General features: G+C 43.1%; 1 protein-coding gene across 11 annotated transcripts in view; it reads left to right on the forward strand.

Annotated features, from left to right (window-relative positions):
- The window catches only part of ARHGAP26 (Rho GTPase activating protein 26), a 544,325-nt gene extending 528,027 nt beyond the window's left edge, over positions 1–16,298 (forward strand). For 10 of the 11 annotated variants that reach the window (XM_064277597.1, XM_064277593.1, XM_023550175.2 and 7 more), the window contains one exon: positions 1,865–7,521. Coding sequence is in view for 9 of the 11 variants with exons in the window: in XM_064277593.1 (XP_064133663.1) it covers positions 1,865–1,953 (89 nt within the window). In the remaining 2 variants the exon portion in view is untranslated. Of the gene's footprint in view, positions 1–1,864; positions 7,522–15,496; positions 15,583–16,188 lie in introns of those variants that run through there. The other variant, XM_064277594.1, reaches the window with a different exon arrangement.
- The last annotated feature ends 4,597 nt before the right edge of the window (positions 16,299–20,895 follow it).

Below are 20,895 nucleotides of genomic sequence, written 5' to 3' on the forward strand. Positions count from 1 at the left end.
CCAGGGCTCCTTCCACATGACTTTAAAGTTGTATTATTTCCTTCCATGGCACTTCTACCTCAGACTCTTCCCTAGATGGGTTGCCCGTAAATCCATTTCTGGTTCATTCCTGAAGTCTGGAGATATAAAGATTATGCAAGAATTTCGGAGGCAAACTTTCTTTTCTTAAAGCAGCATTCAAGGTCTAAGTAAGTTAGACATTGATCTTCTAGGGAGCCCTGGTGCCACAGTGGTTAAGAAGCTCAGCTGCCAGCCAAAAGGTCAGTAGTTTGAGTCCACCAGCAGCTCTGCAGGAGAAAGATGTGGCAGTCTTCTCCCATAAAGGTTAAAAACAAAAACAAAAGACCATTGCCATCGAGTCAATTCTAAGCCATAGCAATTCTGTTGGACAGAGTAGAACTGCCCCATAGGGTTTCCAGGGCCTGGTGGTGACATGCTTAAGAGCTTGGCTGCTAACCAAAAAGGTCAGCAGTTTGAATCCACCAGCCGTTCCTTGAAAACCCTATGAGACAGTTCTACTCTGTCCTATAGGGTAGCTGTGACTCTGAAAGGAGCCCTGGTGGCGCAGTGGTTAAGCAGCTCGGTTGCTAACCGAAAGTTCAGTGGGTTTCCCATCGGCATCTGTGAAGGAGAAAGATGTGGCAGTCTACTTCTGTAAAGATTTACAGCCTTGGAAATCCTATGAGGCAGTTCTACTCTGTCCTGTAAGGTCACTATGAGTCGGAATCGACTCAACAGCAATGGGTTTGGTTTTTGGGTTTTTGGAAGCCTCAATACTTGTCCTTTTGCTGCCTGCCCATTTGCTTTCTTTGGTTTCTGTTCTTGTTTCTTTCCCTACAAACTGAAACTAGAATTATATAGTAGTGTTGGGGCGGAAATGCTTTTCTAAAACAAGCTCAGGAAGTCACTTAATTAGCCCTGGAAGGGAATAGGGGAAAATTCATTCTCTCCAAACAGTGTCGGAAAATTGAAGTTTTCCTAATACATTAAGAATAAATGTCGTGGCTCCACCCCAGAGTGATTTGTATATTCCCAGTTCACAAGTATGAACAACTCCCAACTCTGAGTCCCACAGTTCCTTCTCCCTTCTTGCTCTTGACCACTTTGCAGACTCAGCTGGATTTTGTATAATCTTTACAATATCACAGTGGTTTCCATGGACACGGATTGTGATGTCACAGAACGGGTATATATTCTTTGGATACTGAAAAATCAAAGGGGCAAAAAACGTTGAAAGTTGCAATAGAGGGAGGAAGAAGACAGCACTCAGAGAACAGGAAAGAAGAAAACAAAGTGTGGATGGAACAGAGAGAGGGCTAGTCAAAGGCTGTAAAATGTAGAAAACACAGGGAATTTACAAGGAAATTAGAAGCAGAGGGTAAGGATTTGAAGGAAGTAAAATGATCAGGAGCTAGAGAGTTTAAGAACTAGTTCTGAGCAGCCCTCCGTGGATGCTCCACTTGGTACGTAGACAGTGACTAGATGACCATTTGGATTATTTACATGAATGGATATATACATGAAACACTACAACTGTTGGACATCTAAATCTACAAAGTAGAAATCTGTCCCTTCTTTATAGTTTAAACCAGAGACTTCAGAAAGTCTAGGAAACTCCTAACATGTTATGCAAAATTTTGAGGATCTGTGTCTGTTTCCTTTTTTCATATGGAGAAAGTTCAGAATCTCCCTTGTTAGAAAATTTGTCTCATAAAAGATTAAGAACCTCTGGTTTGAAGTCCTAGAATTATATAACTGAACGAGAGACTCTCCAACAAACACACACACACACCGCACATACCACATCCACCTCCTGCCCTATCTGTAATCATCTCTTCTCACTCTCTCTCCCTTTCCTGTGTAGTTCATCCATCTCAGGAGCCTGGCTGGTTGGAGGGGACTCTGAATGGAAAGATTGGCCTCATCCCCGAGAACTACGTGGAGTTCCTCTAACCATGGGCCCCAGCAGAACTGCTGAGCTTTACATGGTATCCATGACAACTGCTGATTCCAGTGTTGTAGAGCATTTCTCTTTGCCACTGAGAAATGCAGGGCGACAGACTGTGTTGATACCCATCAACATGAACATTTCTGTGAACTCCGCTGTAACCCACCCCCACAATCATCTCAGCTGACGCACGGCGATACTGCAAGAAGCAGAAGTAAATCAGCAGAGGAGGCCGTTTGACTTTGAGAACCCAGAGAAAGGCTTGCAAAGTCATTTTCTGATGAGCACCCTAAATAGGGAGCACTCGTTTTGTTTCAACAGTCATCCAAACCCCAACCTTCTGAAAGACGAAGTAAGATAAAAGCAGTCCCCAAGACCACATGGCATAGCTAAGTCCAACAAGGGTAGACAAAGAAATTGGCACAAAGAATAGGCTGGGTCCATGCTTTTGTTTACAGTAGACACTCTCTCTACTCCATCTTTAAATACTTGAGACCCCACTGCTATAGGCAGATGGGTCTGTTTGTTTGCATGCAGGATGGAAAGGGGTTACAGCACTGTTACATAAGATCCAATCTCTCACCATCTCTGAAGCAGCCGTTGGCCCATCATCTAGCCCTCTCATGCAAAGGAACACAAACATCCTAGGTCCCCCCTCCCAAGCAAATAGCTTCTGTGCCACCGAGGAGGGCTGCCATCACCTAGTAACCATGGCAACTCAACCTACTCTAAAACCAAACCGAAAAATAGCACATTTTCTGCATGGCATATGTTTTTTTTTCTCCCCATTTTTGGTAGTTTTTTAAATGGTTTTCCAAAAACCTGAAGCAGAAGATCAAAGAATGGGAGTGGCCTACTTGAGGCAGCCAGAATAGCAGCTGGGAACTGTCTGTCCCCTTTCTGATGAAGTTCAGCAGCATCAGGATGGATATACTGGGAGGACACTCTAGTAACTTCTTGAGATTAAATTACATACTGGCTTGATATTTGTGTTGCTCCATGTAACTGGCCTTTGCTTTCTAGAGGGCCAGATGCTGCTTCCCAGTTGGTGATGCCCGCCCGCTGTTTGACTGCTTCCCTGTGGCCTCCCATTAACCCCTCCTTGGCCGGCCCTTACCTGCCTCTAGCCTATCACTCACCAGTTCCCTTGCAGTGCTCTAGGCTACTGTGCACTGGTGGTTTTCAGGGATGGTTCCAGGGATAACCTTGTGGACTGTAGTTTAAATGACATATTTGTTCACTGCCACTCAGAAAAAGGGAGTTGTTTCTCAGGCCTTACAGGCACAAGACTAATATCATAGGCCATTGTGATTCAGGAAGACACCAAAAGATTGGAGGATGGAAGGTGGAATGGAGACCTTCTGAGAAATCAATTTCTTGGTCAAGAAGGGGCTGGGTATTGTGGGCATTTGTGGAAGACTGTCTTGGGTGGGAAAGTAAGGCCTGGACATTCCAGATTCACTCAGCCTCCAGAGAACAGAGTCACCAGTATCTTTTACATCTGAATATCTTTTTGCAAGAGTGACTCTAGACAGACCAACTAAAAGCCAATGGACTAAAAGCTTCCAGGAGCCCCTTGGGATGATGGCGTTGTTCCAGAGAGTGTTTCCTTCCTTCTGGAATTTCTATTTAGGGAACTTTAAAGAAGAAAAGAAAAACTTGAATTGTGTTGAATTACTGTATCTTTTACATTTTTTTTTGAAGAGATAAACTTGTAAATAGAGTGATTTAAAATACTATATGGAAAAGTTTTATATTTTATATTCTTTAAGCTAGTTGCTTCACACATTTAAGCTTTGATTGTTGAACAAGTGTGCATAAGCGGGAGAGAGGAGGCAAAGTTGAAGACAGTCAAGGCCCTCCCTGCTCTGGCCTTGAGGAGGGAAAAGATATTCCTGTGTGTTCTCTGTTGGCCCTTGTTGGTGGGCATGACAGATTGATATTGTCCGGTCTTCTTTATCCAGATTTTTTTCTGAGCATTTCTTGGGCTTTGGATTTGGAGTAAAATGGAAAGAACATCTTGAGGTAATGGATTTTTCAAAGAACTCCTTCTCAGTGGTAAGGTAAAGCTCAGGATTTAAATAGGTGGGACCAGGGGTTAGATTTTCTTAGTTTCTCTTCTCAGGTGTACTTCTTGGTACCCCAAGATATCAGGACACAGGGAAATGGGACCATTACTGTGCTCCTTACATCTTTTCTCCACACTGTTTAAAGGCTTTATAAATGAGGCCAAAATAGTTTCCAGATTTAGTGTGTGTCTTAAGTCCTGAGAAAAACTGGCTTCTTAGGATCATTGGTTCTTCATGTGTTGCTTCTTGCCCTAAACATTTTTAGGCCCTTTCCTTTCATCTCCAGATTCCTTAATAACCCTGAGATAAGAGAAGGACTCCAAAGAGGGTTGAAGATTGTGACATTACAGCTTTATAGATGGTTTTGAAGTTAGTAAAAGTTCATCAGTGTCATTCATTATTCAGTTTATCAGCTCAGGATTATAGAGCTGTTATTCAGAAACTCACCCAGGAGCAAGGTAGACACTACCATTGGATCAGGGAACAAGAATTAAGAAGGGAAAAGAACATGATAGTAGTCAAGAAAGCTATCATTGAAAACCAAGAAGAAAGGGACTATGTTAGACCTGTGCCCACGGACTTTGGACAGCTTGGAAATGGGGTCTGAAGGACAAGCCCACTCATATACTATTGTGTTTTCCAATAGAAAGAGCCCAAGGTAATGTTTTTAACACATTAAACATTTTAAATTGTCACCTGCCCACTGAATCATTAACTACAGCTAATGTGGAGGACCAGAAGGGCAGGACCCTGGCCTTGGGATTTCCTCACCAAAGCATATCTGTAAATGCTTGGCCCTAGCTTGACCACTTGGAACCATGTCCCTCACTCCTCAGTTGGCCCTGGTTGGAAGCCAGAGGGAAAGGGAGCTACTGCCAGCAGGATTTTTTAGGTAGAGCTCTTCCCATGTCCCTGTGGCCATGCTGGGCTATGGCAGATGGCTGCTCCATTTCCCTTTCCCCAGTTCACTCTCCTCCCTCTCCCCCTCCCCATTAGCTGCAGAACTGGAGAAATCGTTCTGAAGATGAGCCAACAAGCAGGAAGGAACTTGAAGACCAAAAATAGATTTTACCCTCTCTACCATCTTTGCCCCAACCCGTAACTCTCTCTGCTTGAATAGGGAACTTCAGGGCAGAGTAGGGGAGTGAACTAGGTGTCAGAGTGGCAGCCCATTTCCCAGGAGCCTCTAATTTCCTTTATAAGGCCCTGGGCATAGCCTGAATCTTTGTAGGATATTAAAATCAGCCTTTCACTTTTCCCTCAGGTACCCACAGAATTCCATAGCAAAGAATGCCATGCCATGAGAAGAGAACTAGTTTCAAATCCCTGCCCCCAGACAAGTGAATTCCTGACTTGCTCAAAACTGATATTCTTTCCTGCTTTTTAAATACACACACACACAGTCATTATACAGAGCGAGAGAGAGAGATGGACCTGTATAATGCAGCCTTCCTTGGTATCCTAGAATTGGAACCAGTTTTTAGCTAAATGTTTGAGTATTTCTGCAGCTAATACGTGTTTTCTTACGTCAGACCAAACTGTCTATTTCAACACAATTTCAGTTCACCTCTTGCTGAGTCCTTTTTGGACAAAGAAGAAGAGAGAAAATAAGCAAACAGGTCTTGGCTGACTGGCATTACCTGGAAAGAGCTGCCGTGCTAATGGCAAGGTCATTTCAGGTACCTGCCCAGGACTCCAGAGATGGGTGTGCCATATGTGTTAGGTCAAAGGGGAGTCCTTCTACCAACTAAGTGTGTCCCCTGAAAACTGTGAGCCTGGTTACAATAAGAGCTCTGTCTTGACTACAGAGGCTTCTGAAAACATGCATGTTTGAGGGGGAGAGAGACAGAAGAAGCTGAAGACAAGCTGATCATCATCTGTTCATGACTGTCTATTGGCACTTTCCATCCTCTGTCTTCTGCTCCAAAAGCAAGTTGGATCACCTAGTTTTATAGACAAAGGACTCACAGGTACAACAGTGGCCCCATGCCCCCACTTTTTGCTCTAGTATTGAATGTCTTATTAACAACCGTGTTACCCAAGGTGGTAGCCAGCACTGAAGAAACCAAACAGCCTTAGCTACCTGACTTTAAAAGGAATGTCCTAGGTGTTCTGTATAGCGAGTTATCTATCATCTCTGGCAAACATGACAATAATCAATTACTTTGATGACCCTGCCCTACATCCCTTTAAAGTCAGCTGGGTGTCTTCTCACACACCCCATGCTGGTGCTTAAAAAAATTTATCTGGTTGTGATCAAATGTGTTTGGCAGCCACGTTGATCTTCTGGGTGCTGAACCACTTCTCTAATTATAGCATCAAAATAACAACAGCAGAGCAATGACCCTTGCACAATCCTACAGCAAGCCTGAGACAAGACTCCAACAAGTCATACTTAGCTTTTTTCCTTTTGCCACCTACAGTGCTTGTCTAACCAAAGAGCTTCCCAAAGCAGAAGGAGAGGCCCGGTAGAGAATTCAGAAGCCACTCAGAGGCAGCCCTGGGTGAAATGTGCTCTTCTCATGGAAACACCTGTATTCTTGGCGAGAACAAGCATTAGATATGAACCAATGTTAGGGCCAGAGAGAAAGAGAAAGGTGAATCATACTCAAGAACTTTGATGTTTTTTTTTTTTAGAGAGTTCTTAATAGGGGTAAAAAAAAAAACAGAAAAAAGCCAGAACTAATATTTTTCCAGAAATTTTGCAGGACATTACAAGATGAAAACATCTTTCAAGGCAGAAGGTTTTAGGGAGCGAAGGCTTGGCATGGTCCTCCGCCCATGTAAGGGAAGTGGTTACCATGATGTCAGCATTCTCTTTAGTAGAGTCAGTGAGAACCAGAGTGTTGACATCATCAATATGTCCGATTTCCCGGGAGCAGGCCTGCAGAGGCTAAGGCATTCCACCCGATGTGTCTGCAAAGTCTTCCAAACAGACACCCGCAAGCAGCTTTCTGGGGTATCCAGATGCCAGGGTCAACCTTGTTCCTCCCTGTGAAAAGAGGTTCTTCTGTTGGTTCTACGGCACGTGTGTTATCAGTATGTGTTTTTGTATGTGTATGTACAGTACATGTTTACACATGTAAAGACATACACTGTTGTCTAGAAACCCACGTAAGGTGAACCTTTACAGCCTTTCTCATTTGGAAGTTGTGAATTTAGGGAAACTGGAGAGGCTGCTGATTGACTATCAAAATGATCAAAGATGTAAAAGTGCCATTTTAAAACTGTGTTCATATTTATCAAATGGTTACTCTCTGCAGTTACATTCTATATTAACTTATTAAAAGTCATGTTGAAAAAGAAGATCAAACTCATAAATGCTTAGTAGCTATTGCTAGGCTGATATTCAAAAGCTCTCTAAAGAGATATTTTGTCCATATTTTGGAGAAGAAAATATTTGCATGTTTAATTCATATTTAGGCTACCTTCGAGTATATTGTAAAGTGCTGTGTGATATAATATCAATAAAGAACTTATAAAATGGCACCTTAACTTTTTTTTTAAGAAAACCATAAATGCACTGTTTTAAACTTCAGCTCTGTATTGAATATTGACTGGTGGGTAGAATCCAATTCTATAATTAAAAAGTAATCTGTGACTAGAATAGAAATTTTTCTCTGTCGTTAGTAAAAAGTTTTGCCACATTCAGGCTTTAAAAAAAAATGTGTTTTTGTGTCACTAAGCATATCTATAAAGAAAATACAGTTTCTGTTGAGTAGCCTCTAAAGCTTCTTACATTTGGTTGGTTTATGTGACAATATCTGTGAAATGACTGGAAGTATAATTTTGAATTAAATGATATTTCCATTTGGTGGTATGTTTGTTTCTTGAGTTTCTGATAAACTATTGATGCATATTTTAATATTTCTCCCAATGACCATTATCAAAGGCCACTAGTCTGAGCTCCTGCAGTTGTTGGTGACAGCCATGGTGCTGAGTTTTGAGGAACTCTGTGGAGCACTGATTTCCATTAGGATGAAGTTGAGCTATCAGGCATATTAAATAACTAAGCAAGCACAGAAGAGTTATGTTTCTGACTTTATCTCCTAGAGTACATACTGTTTTATTCTTCCGAAATTTGATTTTCTAACAACCCCTTTTTCTGGAACTTCTGAAAGACAGTCTGGAATACTCAAAGCGCCAGAATACAGACAGACCCACCACACAAGCTGGTCATGTCTCACAGCTTTATAAATCACTTGTTGAGGACTGGTGGCATGTTTTCTCAACCAGTTATCATCACGTAGATTCTGACTCCATGGTGAGCCTATGTGTGTCAGAGTGGGACTGCGGCTTTTCGGAAGTAGATCACTGGGCCTTTCTCTCGAAGTACCTCTGGGTGGACTCAAACCTCCAACTTTTGGTTAGTTGCTTAAAGTGCTTTAACCATTAGCACGAGCCCAACCTGTATCATTGAATCTTCTCATTCCTCATCTCCCTTCCAGGTACATTCTGAGTTGCAGCCTGGGACCAGGCTTCCATCAGCCCCCAGCCTCAGCAGTGAGAGCAGAGGATCTGCTGACCTGCTCAGAAGGAGATCAGGCAGGAGGGAGCCAGGGCTCTGGGGATTGAGGGGAAGGGTTATGGCTCTAGAAGCTTGCCCTTGGGGAAGGGAGGTGATGAGTGGAGGTATGAGGCTCCCTTGGTGCCCGGTTCTGAGGGGGTGGTGGTTTGAATGTGTGAGTCACACACGAGTAGCTGCCATGCTGTTCTTGTTTGTCACTTACCAAGGCATTGGTTTACCGCTGTGAACAGCACAAACTCTCAGCACCTGCTGCTCTCACAGCACTGACACCTTCCTGCAGAAAACTCTCCCAGGAGCTAAAGTCTCAGACATGTTTGGGGTGGGGGTCCTACCTATCATGTAGTGAAACATAAGATGTATAATTCATATCTTTTCTATTTTCCTGGCCCCTCCAGCAGACTTTCCAATCATTTAAGCTTTTGTGGCTTTTTTGTTTTAATTGTGGTGAAAATATAACAAGACATATGCCCACTCAACAATTTCTACATGTATAATTCAGTGACATTGATTACATTCTTGAAATTGTGCGACCATTCTTCCTGTCCTTTTCCAAATCATTCCACCACCATTAATATAAACTCACTGTACCCTAAGCAAAAACTTTCCCTTTTCCCTTCTTTCCCACCCCTAGTATCCTCTGGTAATCCTTGGTTTCTGTATATTTCTACACACCTATTTCATGTAAGTGAGATCATACAGTATTGTCCTTTTGCGACTGATTTGTTTCACTCAGTATGATGTTTTCGAGGTTCATCCATGTTGTGGTGTGCATCAGGACTTCATTTCTCTTTATGGCTGGGTAGTATTCTATTGTGTATTTATACCACATTTTGCTTATTCATCTGTTGATGGACATTTTGGTTGTTCCCACCCTTTGGCTATTATAAAAAGTGCTGCAATAAACATTAGTGTCTAGGTTTGTGTTTGCATTGTGCCTTCACTTCTGGGTATATACCTAGAATTGGGATTGCTGGGTCGTATGGTAGTACTATGTTCAGCTTTTGAGGAACCACCAAACTGTTTTCCATAGTGACTGTACCATTTTACATTTCCATCGGAAGTAGAACATGAAAGGTTTTGGTTTTCATTTTGCTTTTAGCAGGAGGTCAGAGCAGAGCTTAAAGTGTGTCAGGTCTTGTGGTTTATTCTGTGTTTCCCACTTATTAGTCCTGGCTGTGGGATTGGTCATAGAGACCTTGGGTAGAAACGGACAGGTTGACACTGGAAGTTAGGTGGATGTAAGATGGTAGGTGTCATGAAAGATTGTCTCAGACCTCAATCATGTTTGTTCCCTTGAAAATTAAACCAGGCCTTCAGTTGCTCTTTTTGCAGTTCTTTCTCAACCCCCACTTGGATACCACACATCTCTCTTTTCCAAATGTGCCAATGTCATTGGTGTGCCCTGCTTTTAATAGCACTAAGCTAAGCTGCAGCTGATCAACTATGTTGGGTTAGTCAGTATTGGCTGAGTTTGGCCTGCACAGCAGTCAGGGGCGATTCTAATGAACATGATAACTGCTCATATTGACCATCTGTGGTATAGTGGGGAAGCCCACACCAGGGGTACACACTGATTGAAGATCACTGCCATGTGGTACCTAGTCAGCATTAAACAGTAGGACCAAAGCAGAAAGGTTGGGAATTGAAATCATCCAGATGGTGACTCGTTGTATCCCACAGCACCTAGCAACTCTGTCACACTATATCTGTAAAATTTCTTATGTAATTGACGCTGTGAGGCCGGCCTCAGGCTCTGTTCACTAAAACCCAGACCTTAGTATGCCTTCCTAAGGCCAACCAGCAAATAAGTCAAGATCTAAGTTCGTACATCCTTTCCTTAGGTACCAAATCACACATTATCCTCCAGGTATTGTGCCCACTGTACAAGTAAAAATTTTGTTCTGACCCTCTGGCTGTCTTTTTTTTTTTTTTTTTTTTTGATAGACTATTACTATAGGGTTTTTGGAATCGATTCAATTGGCAACGAGTTTGGTTTGGTTTGGTTTTATTAGAAAGATGTTTTTAAAATTATTAACTCTTACTGCCTTTTCTGAACCTTCTTTGTGGAAAAAAAAGTAGGTGGTAATGCTTGCCTTTGCTGTGTTACGTGAGATGAAGCAATGACAGTCAATGGTGGTTGTCTTTATTTTCCCATTTTTTTTTTCCTATCACACTGTATTTATCCTTTCTAGGAAACCCTGGTAGCATAGTGGTTAAGAGCTGTGACTGCTCACCAAAACGTCGATAGTTCGAATCCACCAGGCGCTCCTTGGAAACCGTATGGGGCAGTTCTACTCTGTCCTATAGGGTCGCTATGAGTCAAAATCGACTCAAAGGCAACGGGTTTGGTTTTGATTTTAGTATTTTATACCTAGAATTAATTCATCATTTGACATAAAATGTGTTTGATGCCTGATTACTTTTTAGTAAATAGCTCTGTAAGAACTGAGTCCTTTGTCTTGTTCATCCGCATCTGCCTAGCACCCAGCACAGGACCTGGCACAGAACAGGTACCCAATAATATTTGTGGATGGGCTGAGCAAGGAAAGGAAAACTGGGAAAGCACTGCTCTAGACCATAGCTCTCATGTTGCCGTGTTATTCTATACTTCTGGTTGGAAGAAAGACATTGGGTGACATGACTTGGGTAATTGTTCACAGAGTGGCTTTGTGACCCTTGGCAAGCCGCTCCGTTTCCTTGTGTCCTGGGATTTAAGCTTGTTGAAGGGAGACACCCCACCCTCCATCAGGCACATATAGCCATGTTCTTTCCCAGCCTCCTCCTATAGTTCTCAGCACAAGAAGCCATCTGGAGAACCAGCTGACCAAGAGGCAAGGCCCTTCACTATCACCTGGGTAACTTATAGGTTGTTTTATGAACTTCCTACCAGGTTGGGGAAGCCTTCAAATGAAACTGCATTAGATTGCCTCCCCAAAATAAAAACGATTCTGTTTTTAAAACCCTTAAAGGAAATTCCACATGGTCCCATGGGAACTTGTTCTGGTCACTAATGCTCTTAATAGGGGAATTCGTAGTCTCTAATGAAGTTTCCCGTGTTGCAGCACAAGTCCGTTTCCGGTTGATTTTTCCAGCCCACGGAGAGCAACTGGCCATCATCCTTTCAGAGCTCTCACCCTCCATCTTTATGCTTCCATTCAGCCAGCACTTACTGGCCACCTCTTTGTGGGCCAGGAGCTGCTAAAACCAGATCACGTAAGGAACACGTAGCTGGCCTTGGAGATAGGCAGGTACACAAAGAACAGCGTTCACATGTGTCATTGTGGCTCTAGCAACGTGTTGCAGGCAATGGGGGCACCTACAAAGATTGACTCTTCCTGCTTGGGGGGCAGGTAATAAAGAAAACTTCACAGAAGAGGTGGCATTGGAGATGGGTCTTGACGGATGGAGAGGAATTTGCCACTTCAGCAAAGGAAGAAGAAGGAACAGCAAGGACCAAGACATAAAGGAGAGAGGGGGAGGTAGTGTATGTGTGATTGGAGCATGAGGGGATAAAAGGGCTTCCTAGAGAACTGAAAACCTTATTCACCCTCACCCACCCCTAACTTAGCCTTTACGCTTCTGTTTCCTCTCAGTGACTGACAGTATCAGCTTCCTTACTAGGTAGCTGACTTCCTTACTAGGTACCAGACACTGTATTATACATGCATGAACTCGCCGAGTCCACAAATCATATAAATGAAGTATTGTAATTAACCCCATTAACCCATTAATCCTGTGAGAGCCGGAACTCAAGCGTTTTCCAGATCTCGCAAGTTTTCCACCTTTGACAGGATGCAGTCTTACCACTTTTCTATCACTCGATATTAGTGGAAAATATTTGCGTTTTCCTTCTCTGATAGGTTTCCGTCTTACACAGGTTCTGGCTTTCACAGCTTTACTGTACATGAGAAAACTGAGGACCAAGGAGGTCATGCAAGCTAGGTGTGTGCCTGCTTCTAAAGTCTATATGACCTTTAAAAATATTTTTTTACATTTCTTTATAGATATATATATATTGGGTTTTTTTATAGATATATTATTTTACATAAATGCATAAATATAATAACATCACATATGCTTATTTTTCACTTCTGTGGAAGTTTTTCCTTCTGTTTTTTTTTTTACTTGTCACTCCCACCCCCACATCAGGATCCTCTCCTCTCCATAACCCACATCAGCGACCTCCATGTGCCCTTCTCAGCACTGAGCATTTTGTAAAGCACAGTCTGGCACTAATGCTCAGCTTTGGTTTTTCAGTTGTAGGTATGTTTTGGTTAAAAACTTTCCTCCTAGGAGCCCTTTGCTCACTCATCTCGGGTGACTAGTTCCCCATTTCCGGAGCACCGTGCAGACACTCCTGGTTCTCTGGGCAGCCCAGCAACTCCAGCCACTAGCTTTAGCCAGTCCCATCATCCTTGAGGATGTGGCATAGAGACAGTGCTACACAGGACCCAGTCATGTTTTGCTGGCTGCAAATATGTGATGTGCAATGTTTGAAAAATTATATAATTGAAAACAATCCCTTTCCCCACCCCGATCCAGCTGCCAATGACAGACTTTCAGGCTCTTACGGGATTGCCAGGGAAATCCCACGAGCCTGTGTCTTCTTGTGGAAGAGCCAGTGTTTCTAGCCTGGTCTGCTGATGCTCAAAACTAGATCACTTTCTTGCCATTTTAACGCCCTCTTGAGCTTAATGGGATCTGAAAGAGCCAGAGCTAGAGAAGAGAGCATAAGAACTCAAAGCAGACATTTGGCGAGTATTTCTAGGATACAGGAAGTACCTGGCTTCCACCACAGTCTGCTTGAAGAGTAAGGCTGTCACTTGGTTCTCCTACAGGCTGAACTGTGGCACATCAAGATGACAGTGAGGAGACTAGTAAGTCTCCATGTCAAACGCTTCCCTACATAGACATTGTTCCAATTGCTTCACATGCATCATCTCACTGACGTCTCCAGTCAACCCGATGAAGTAAACACTGTTCCTTATGATTAGCACTGCTATTACCCCATTTTACAGATGAGGAAACCAAGTATTAGAGGAGCTAATTTGTTTAAAATCACTCACTATCCTGACTCCTGGGAAGGTCTCAGATGCTCCATCCCCCTGCACAGTGCCAGTGCTTCCTGCCAGGAGGGAGGAGCTGAGCAGGACACAGCAGGGGGATTCAGAATATCAAGGGAGAGTAGAAAGTGCTGTTCTCCCACCCTTACATGACTTGTTAGCATGATCTCTGTCACCTCTCTGCTACTTGTCTTTGTTTGAGTGCCCAGTGTGAAGGCCCTAATACTCTATACTAAGAATATTGAGTATTTCTGTATCAGGAGTTTAATAATTAGAAAAATCACTTCAGAGAGCAAGCAGAAGATGTGAAATATTAACTGTGATATAAAATGGACAAACACTGCCCTATTTAACCAGTCTTGGAATGATTTCACCTAACATTTGAAAGCAGAGGGCATTGGTGGCTCAGTGGTAGAATTCGCACCTTCCATGTAGGAGACCCAGGTTCAATTCCCTGTCAGTGCACCTCGTGTGTAGCCATCGCCCATCTGTCAGTGGAGGCTTACATGTTGCCATGATACCGAACAGGTTTCAGCTGACCTTCCAGACTGAGATGGACTAAGAAGAAAAGCATGGTGATCTACTTCTGAAAATCAGCCAGTGAAAACTCACGAGATCACAATGGTCCCACCCATTATGCACGGGTCACCATTAGTTGGGGACCAACTCCACAACAGCTGTAACCATAACAACAACCTACGAAAGAGAGAAAATATTGAAGTTGTCGAGAATTTCATTTTAATTGGCTCCACAATCAATGCCCACGGAAGCAACAGTCAAGAAATCAGACGAAGTATTGCATTGGGAAAATCTGCTGCAAAGGGCCTCTTTAAAGTCTTAAAAAGCAAAAATAATCACTTTGAGGACTAAGGCGCACTTGACCGTGGTATTTTCAGTCACCTCATATGCATGGGAAAGCTGGACGATGAATAACAAAGACCGAAGAATTGACACCTTTGAATTATGGTGTTGGCAAAGAATATTGAATATACCGTGGACTGCCAGAAGAACAAACAAATCTGGCTTGGAGGAAGTACAACCAGAATGCTCCTTGGAAGCAAGGATGGCAAGACTTCATCTCACATACTTTGGACATGTTGTCAGGAGTGCTCAGTCCCTGGAGAAGGACATCATGCTTGGTAAAGTAGAGGATCAGCGAAAAAAAAGGAAGACCCTCAATGAGATGGATTGACACAGTGGCTGCAACAAGCATGACTGCTGTGCTTAAGCATAGCAATGATTGTGAGGATAGCATAGGACTGGGCAGTGTTTCATTCTGTTGTACATAGGGTCTCTATGAGTCACAACTGACGCAAAGGCACCTAACGACAACATGAAAGAGAAGGGCTGATCCCTTATCTCTGTAATCGAAGCTTGTTTAAAAATTCTGACATTTGTCCTCCGTTCTGGGCAAGGAGATGCCATGACTAGCTCTCATAAAAACTGTAAGAATGGGAAGGAATTGTGTCCTTCAGAACCTTCTGCAAATATTTTTCCAATCCCAGTTTATTCAAGCCATCACTTGATGATTTGACCCATCCCAGTGGTGCATTAGTGTTGAGATATTTCTCCCTGGAATTCTCATGAAGGAGCCCCCACCCCAGCCAGTCAGTTGTAATAAAGAAGGCAATAAATCAAGCCTAATCATGATATGGAACTGATGGCATAAGGTGCCTCTCAGTTCAGAGAGACATTCACACCCAGGGGGGCCGCACCCAGACCTGTTCAACCATCCTACGTATGTGAGTCTGAGAAACTCCAGTGTCATTAAGTTCAGACCTCCGCCTTCTTTTGGGTGGGTGACAGAGTTGTAGGCCCTGGGAGGGGGTGGGGTGTGTTTAATCAGACTCACATACACTGCTGCTGAGGTACTCACGTTTGTTTCAAGGACTGCCACGGAAAGGGATTTCAAATCTTGCAGGAAAGCCTTCACAGACAAGGATGACACTCCTAGCCAACAGAAGATATTTTCACGTAAGTACAAGACTTTAAAACTTTTGAGGTTTTTTTTTTCTCTCTCCAAACTTTGATCATGACTCTCCCTGATCAAAAAACCTTTAGAAGCTCCCTGTGGCCTGCCAAAAAAAAAAAAATTCTAGCTACTTACCATGGCATTCAGGTTGCTTCCCATGTCTGAGAGATGCCAGTTCTTCATCACAACAACCTGAACTAACATTCTTTCATTTATTCATCAGTAGATAACGGACTACTACTACGTCCACTACAGGGTGCTAGGTGGTATCTCCAATCTTGTGCCCCTGGTGTTAACTCAGGCTCGAATGCTATGCACTTCTACCCTAAGGGGAATATCTGTTGTTTTGGCCTCTTTGGCATTCATTGCCTCTTCCTCTGGCAACAGTACCTCAGTTTTTCTCTGAAGAGCCTCCCTCCACTCACCTGCCCTCAGGTGTCGTGGGTTTGGGTGGACTGGCACCAATCCTGGATTCAATAGTGATCATGTAACCCTGGTCTGGCTTATGAGATCATTAAATCCACTGAGTCAAGGTGATTGGTGGATTCAGGAGTGGGTATAGGACCTAATTAAGTCCAAGAAAACTCAATATCTGGATTTTTTGTTAGGCCAGTTGTGGTGAGAGACTTTATCTGCTGGATTTGGAGCCATGAGGACTGCCGGCGGCCGTCTTGTCTCCTTGCAGGGAGAGCCTGCCTGAGAAATGGGTGTGGAAGAGACAAAGAATAGCAATGCTCCATGTCATGGGTCCAGATGAACCTGTGCTTTTCTATTAAATAAATCAATAAATTCTCATTTTGCTCAAAACAATTTGAGTTGAATTCTTTCACTTGCAGCCAAAGTCCTGAGCTCTAGATCAAGCTTTAGAGTGATTTCTGGATCCTTTGAGAATAAGAAAGAGCACTGGACTTAGAGTCAGAAAACCTGGCATTAAATCTGGTCCTTCCATTTACCGACTGTGGAACCTTGAGGCCATCACTTATCTTCTCTATCAGTTTTAGCATCTTTAAAAATGAACATAACAATGCTTACCTCCTAAGGTTGTTGGGGTTAAAGGAAATGACAAAGTATGCTGTGTTCAAAAATAATATAATATTGCCATATGAATTTCATCAATACCTTGCAAAGAGTTGGCAATCTCTAGATGCTTGTTAAATTGTATAACAAGTTCATAGCCATTACTGCACTCAGCCTGCTCATCCTGGGAGGTAGCTAGGGCTGTGTGGGCTCTGCTCATAGCCCCTGTAAAGGACAACCCTGCATATCATGTATTTCTCCCTGACTACTCCCCTGGCCAAAACCAAAAGGACAAGATACGGGCAGACCCCTAAGCCAAAGTTTCCTAACTGCCAGTGGTCAGTGGCCTGTGACTCACGTGGCCTGGCTTAAACACATGACCTAAGTCAACCAGCTTCTCTCTCCATTGAATTTGTCCTCCAAGGGAAGTTGCCCTTAGAGATGGGTGCAGGAGATGAGAGATCCTGATGTCAAGCTAGAACAGGTAGCCAAGTTGTGCTGGGTACAAGTTTGAAGACCCAAGGAGGACTGTCTGCAGAGGTAAGAGATTGGTGCAGAAAAAAAGACGAAATCAGAGAGAGACACACTGTTTCAATCCCGAACAGCTTTTTATTTTCTGAGAGGGCCTGGCTGTATCCTGTGCCCTATTCTTGGACCTAAATATAGTCTTACACTTAACATCTCATTGTATTTGAGCAAGTTTGAGTGGCTCTGACCCCTGCAACCAGAAGCCTATCTAGAACCATCAGGGACCCAGCCGGCAATGGGGAAAACCAGAGGACCTGGCAGCTAAGTCATTGGTCTAAGGCCACAGAGCAAACACAGTTTGCAGCCTCTGGGTTTTTCATCTTAGTTTGCAGCTGTAGGATGGGGACATCTACTCTCAGGTTTCATACCAGGAGAGAGGGTGATAGGTAGATCTCTTGGCCAACTGCTTTTCCATCCAGAGTTGGGAAGGTCAGATTTAGAAACTGGCATGAGTTGGGCTGGCCACTAATTCCTCAGACCACCTTAATTTCTTTTTACTGGTAACATTACTCGTTGCTCTTAGCATCTTCACATACAGCAGTGGTGTTGCATGGAGAGCCAACTCAAAACAAAACTTTCTACTCCCTCTGCCAACTTGAAATTCTTCCCATTGGTAATACCTAGAATAGTTTTCTATTCAAGGCAAACCTGAGGTTCCTAAGGGCCCTGAAAAATCTGCCATTTTGCCATTCTCACATGCTGAGGGAGAAAGGTAGAAAATCTTGAGAGTCAGAGAAAGGGACTTCATCCCGGAGGCTGGGCTGGCCATCCAACAGGGCCCCATTCATCCTCCATAGTGTAGGGTAAGTTCTACCCCTTCCCAGTATGCAGTTTCCAACTAAAGCTGATGAATCTTATTCTTAAAGTTGGTGATATGCTGGAGCTGGCTCACACTGGTTCACAAGAGCCCAATGTTAAACACACAGGAATCTTGTGAGCCAGTTGTTAAACTTGAAATTGGCCATGATGGAAGTATTTACACCACCGAAATCACCAAATGTCAGGGCATCTTCTCCCACCCAGGGGGAGGTCGTTAAACACTTACCAGCACACTACTGCTAAGAATACTTGGGAGCAAACTTTGATAGATGACATGGCGAACTTGAGTGAGTTTGCAGCCCAGATTGGTATCAGCCTTCCTGAGGGCATAGCAGAGGGTAGAGCTGGAGAGAAGCTACAAATACCTCCATGTGGAGTTAAGTCAGTGACTCCATAGTGATCTTGGTTCAGGAATAAAACAGCCTTTCCCAAGCCCAGGCAGTACTCTGCCTTGTGAATCAACAGCTGTTTTATGTTTATTTGCACTGGTTTTAACCAGTCTAGGAAGGGGATTTGGCTCCCCACGCCCCTCAAAGAAACTTCTCAGATTTTTGCTCACACTGCCAAGAACTATGTACAGATCCTGTACATGGGAATATTTGGGCCATGAGGCATTCCCTCGGCTGCACAGTAACCTGCAGTGGGGGGCGCGCGGCAAGGGGCGAGCCGTGCAGGTGCACAACCCAAGGTCAGCGGCACTAGCAGTCACCTCTCCAGGTCTGGCCGCCTCGCTTAGGGGCCGCAAATGACTCTTCACTCAGCAAGAGGCAAGGCAAAGATGATAGGTTGTCGGTAGGAAGTTAGCATTGTTCTGAGCCCACGGGAGCCAGGGTTGGTCTGAGGCCAGCACATCCCCACTCCAGAGAGCATTAGGGTCCTCTCGGAAGCTTGTTAAAACGTAGCGATTCTGATTTGATGGGCCTGGGATGAGGCCCCAGAATCTGCGTTTTTTGTGGGCACCCCAGGGCATTTTGAGGCAGGTGGTCCTAAAAGCTTATTTCAAGATCACCTGGGGCCAAAGCTGTATAGGACTGATCCTTTAACATCACACATTTCCTTTTGGATTAAATATTGAGATTTTCTGGATTCTCTTTTTACAGTGATCAGTGACTTTCTTTAGCTCACAGATTTATGACTGAGAAATTTCATCACTGTACTATGATGAATATGATCATAATAATGGGAAAACTCATATTTACATAGAAGAAAAATTAGAAGGTATATGATGAGAGACCTCAACCAAGATGTCTTTTAAATACTGGCATAAGCTCGCTGATTTGGAGAGATTAAATTTGCAGTTAACTCAATTGCTGTAAACTATTCCAGGAACACAGTTTTAGCAAGATCCAAATAACCACAGCTTCCTAGCTTGGTGCCGATTAGAATCAGGGTAGCTCTCAGCAAAAGCAGAAACCATTGCAAATATGAGCTGTCAGTAAAAAAGCTTTGATCCTTCTTTGATTTTCTCTGTCCTGAATAGAACTGAATAAGTGGCAAAAGACTAGATGCTAAAGTGTCCCATCTGTAAAAGGAAAAAGGTCTAAAAGGGGTAATATCGTCTGCCGGAAAAAGCATGAGGCTTCAACTCAGAGGCCTCTGAGTTCTAATCACAGCTTTTAGGACAGGCTAGTTAACATTCCTGAGCCTGTTTTCTTTAAAACGGGGGATGGGGGAGGTGGCAGAGGGCAGGATAATTTCTATGTTGCGGGGGCCTCTGGAGGATTAGGAAAAGTACATATCAAGAATTTAGGAAAAGAGATTTGGAGACTCCATCAATTAAATGTTGGGAAACTTAATCTCTTTGAGCCTCAGTTCCTTTGTCGGCAAAATGAGGGCAATCGTTGTACCCACCCCATAAGGTCATTGCGAGAATTAAACAAAATAATTGCATAAAGTACCTGGCACACATCTAGGACAATTTATGTATCAAAATAAATGACAAGAGTAAAGAGTTCTAGCCAACTGAATAAAGTAAGAATTTTTAAGTCCACCTGATAGGAAGGAAGGGAGAGAGAAAACCCTTCCTAACATTTGAAACCCAACAAATGACTGTAGAAGTAATGGCAGAATTAGAATATCACCGTTTGGCAACGATAATAATAATATTTGATTTCGGCAAGAATCACCAATGGATGAGTCATCCTAAGATACTTACATAGTATCTCCTCATAAAATACTTATTAATCACAAAGGATAAAGTAGTAACTTTACAATGGAGAAACCCAGCAGACACGAATCTGTAACGGGACTAATTGGCAGCATGCACCTCCTGACATGAGGCATTGAGAAGAACTTCTCATCTCTTCTGTGCTATTCCTGCAAGAGTGCATAACCTGGATCTAACCATAAGAAAGACAAACCTCATCTGAGGAACAGTCTACAAAATAACTAGTCTGCACTCTTCAAAGGCGTCAATGTCATGAAACAGAAAGGAAGATTCAGGAGCTGTTTCGGACGTCCAGAGACGTAACAACTGACTACAGCAAATCTTGCGTTTTTTTTCTGCTAGAAAGGGCATTATAGGGACCATTGACAAAATTGAGTTAAGCCTATCGATTAGGTAATTGTATGGCATCAATGTTAATTTCATGATTTAGATAATTGTATTGTGGTTTTATGAGAAACTTCTTTGTTTTCGGAAAATACAAACCAGTATTTAGGAATAAAGGGCATCAGGTCTACAACTTACCCTTAAATGATAAAGGAAAAAAGATGATAAGTAGGTGGGTAGAGCAAATGTAGTAAAACACCAGCGTTTGGGGAATTGGTGTCAAGGAATTCTTCAATATTTTAACAAGTTTTCTGTATATCTGAAATTATGTGGGAAAAAAAATACCCAGCACGTAGCATAACTGATAGCTGTGACGGTTTATATTGATTAATGATAATGACAGGACTCTGAGTCTATTCTAAAGAGTTTGGAAGCCAAAAAGAAAACAAATACAAAACCA

Source organism: Loxodonta africana, chromosome 2 (assembly GCF_030014295.1).
Source record: "Loxodonta africana isolate mLoxAfr1 chromosome 2, mLoxAfr1.hap2, whole genome shotgun sequence".
Taxonomy (NCBI): Eukaryota; Metazoa; Chordata; class Mammalia; order Proboscidea; family Elephantidae; genus Loxodonta; species Loxodonta africana.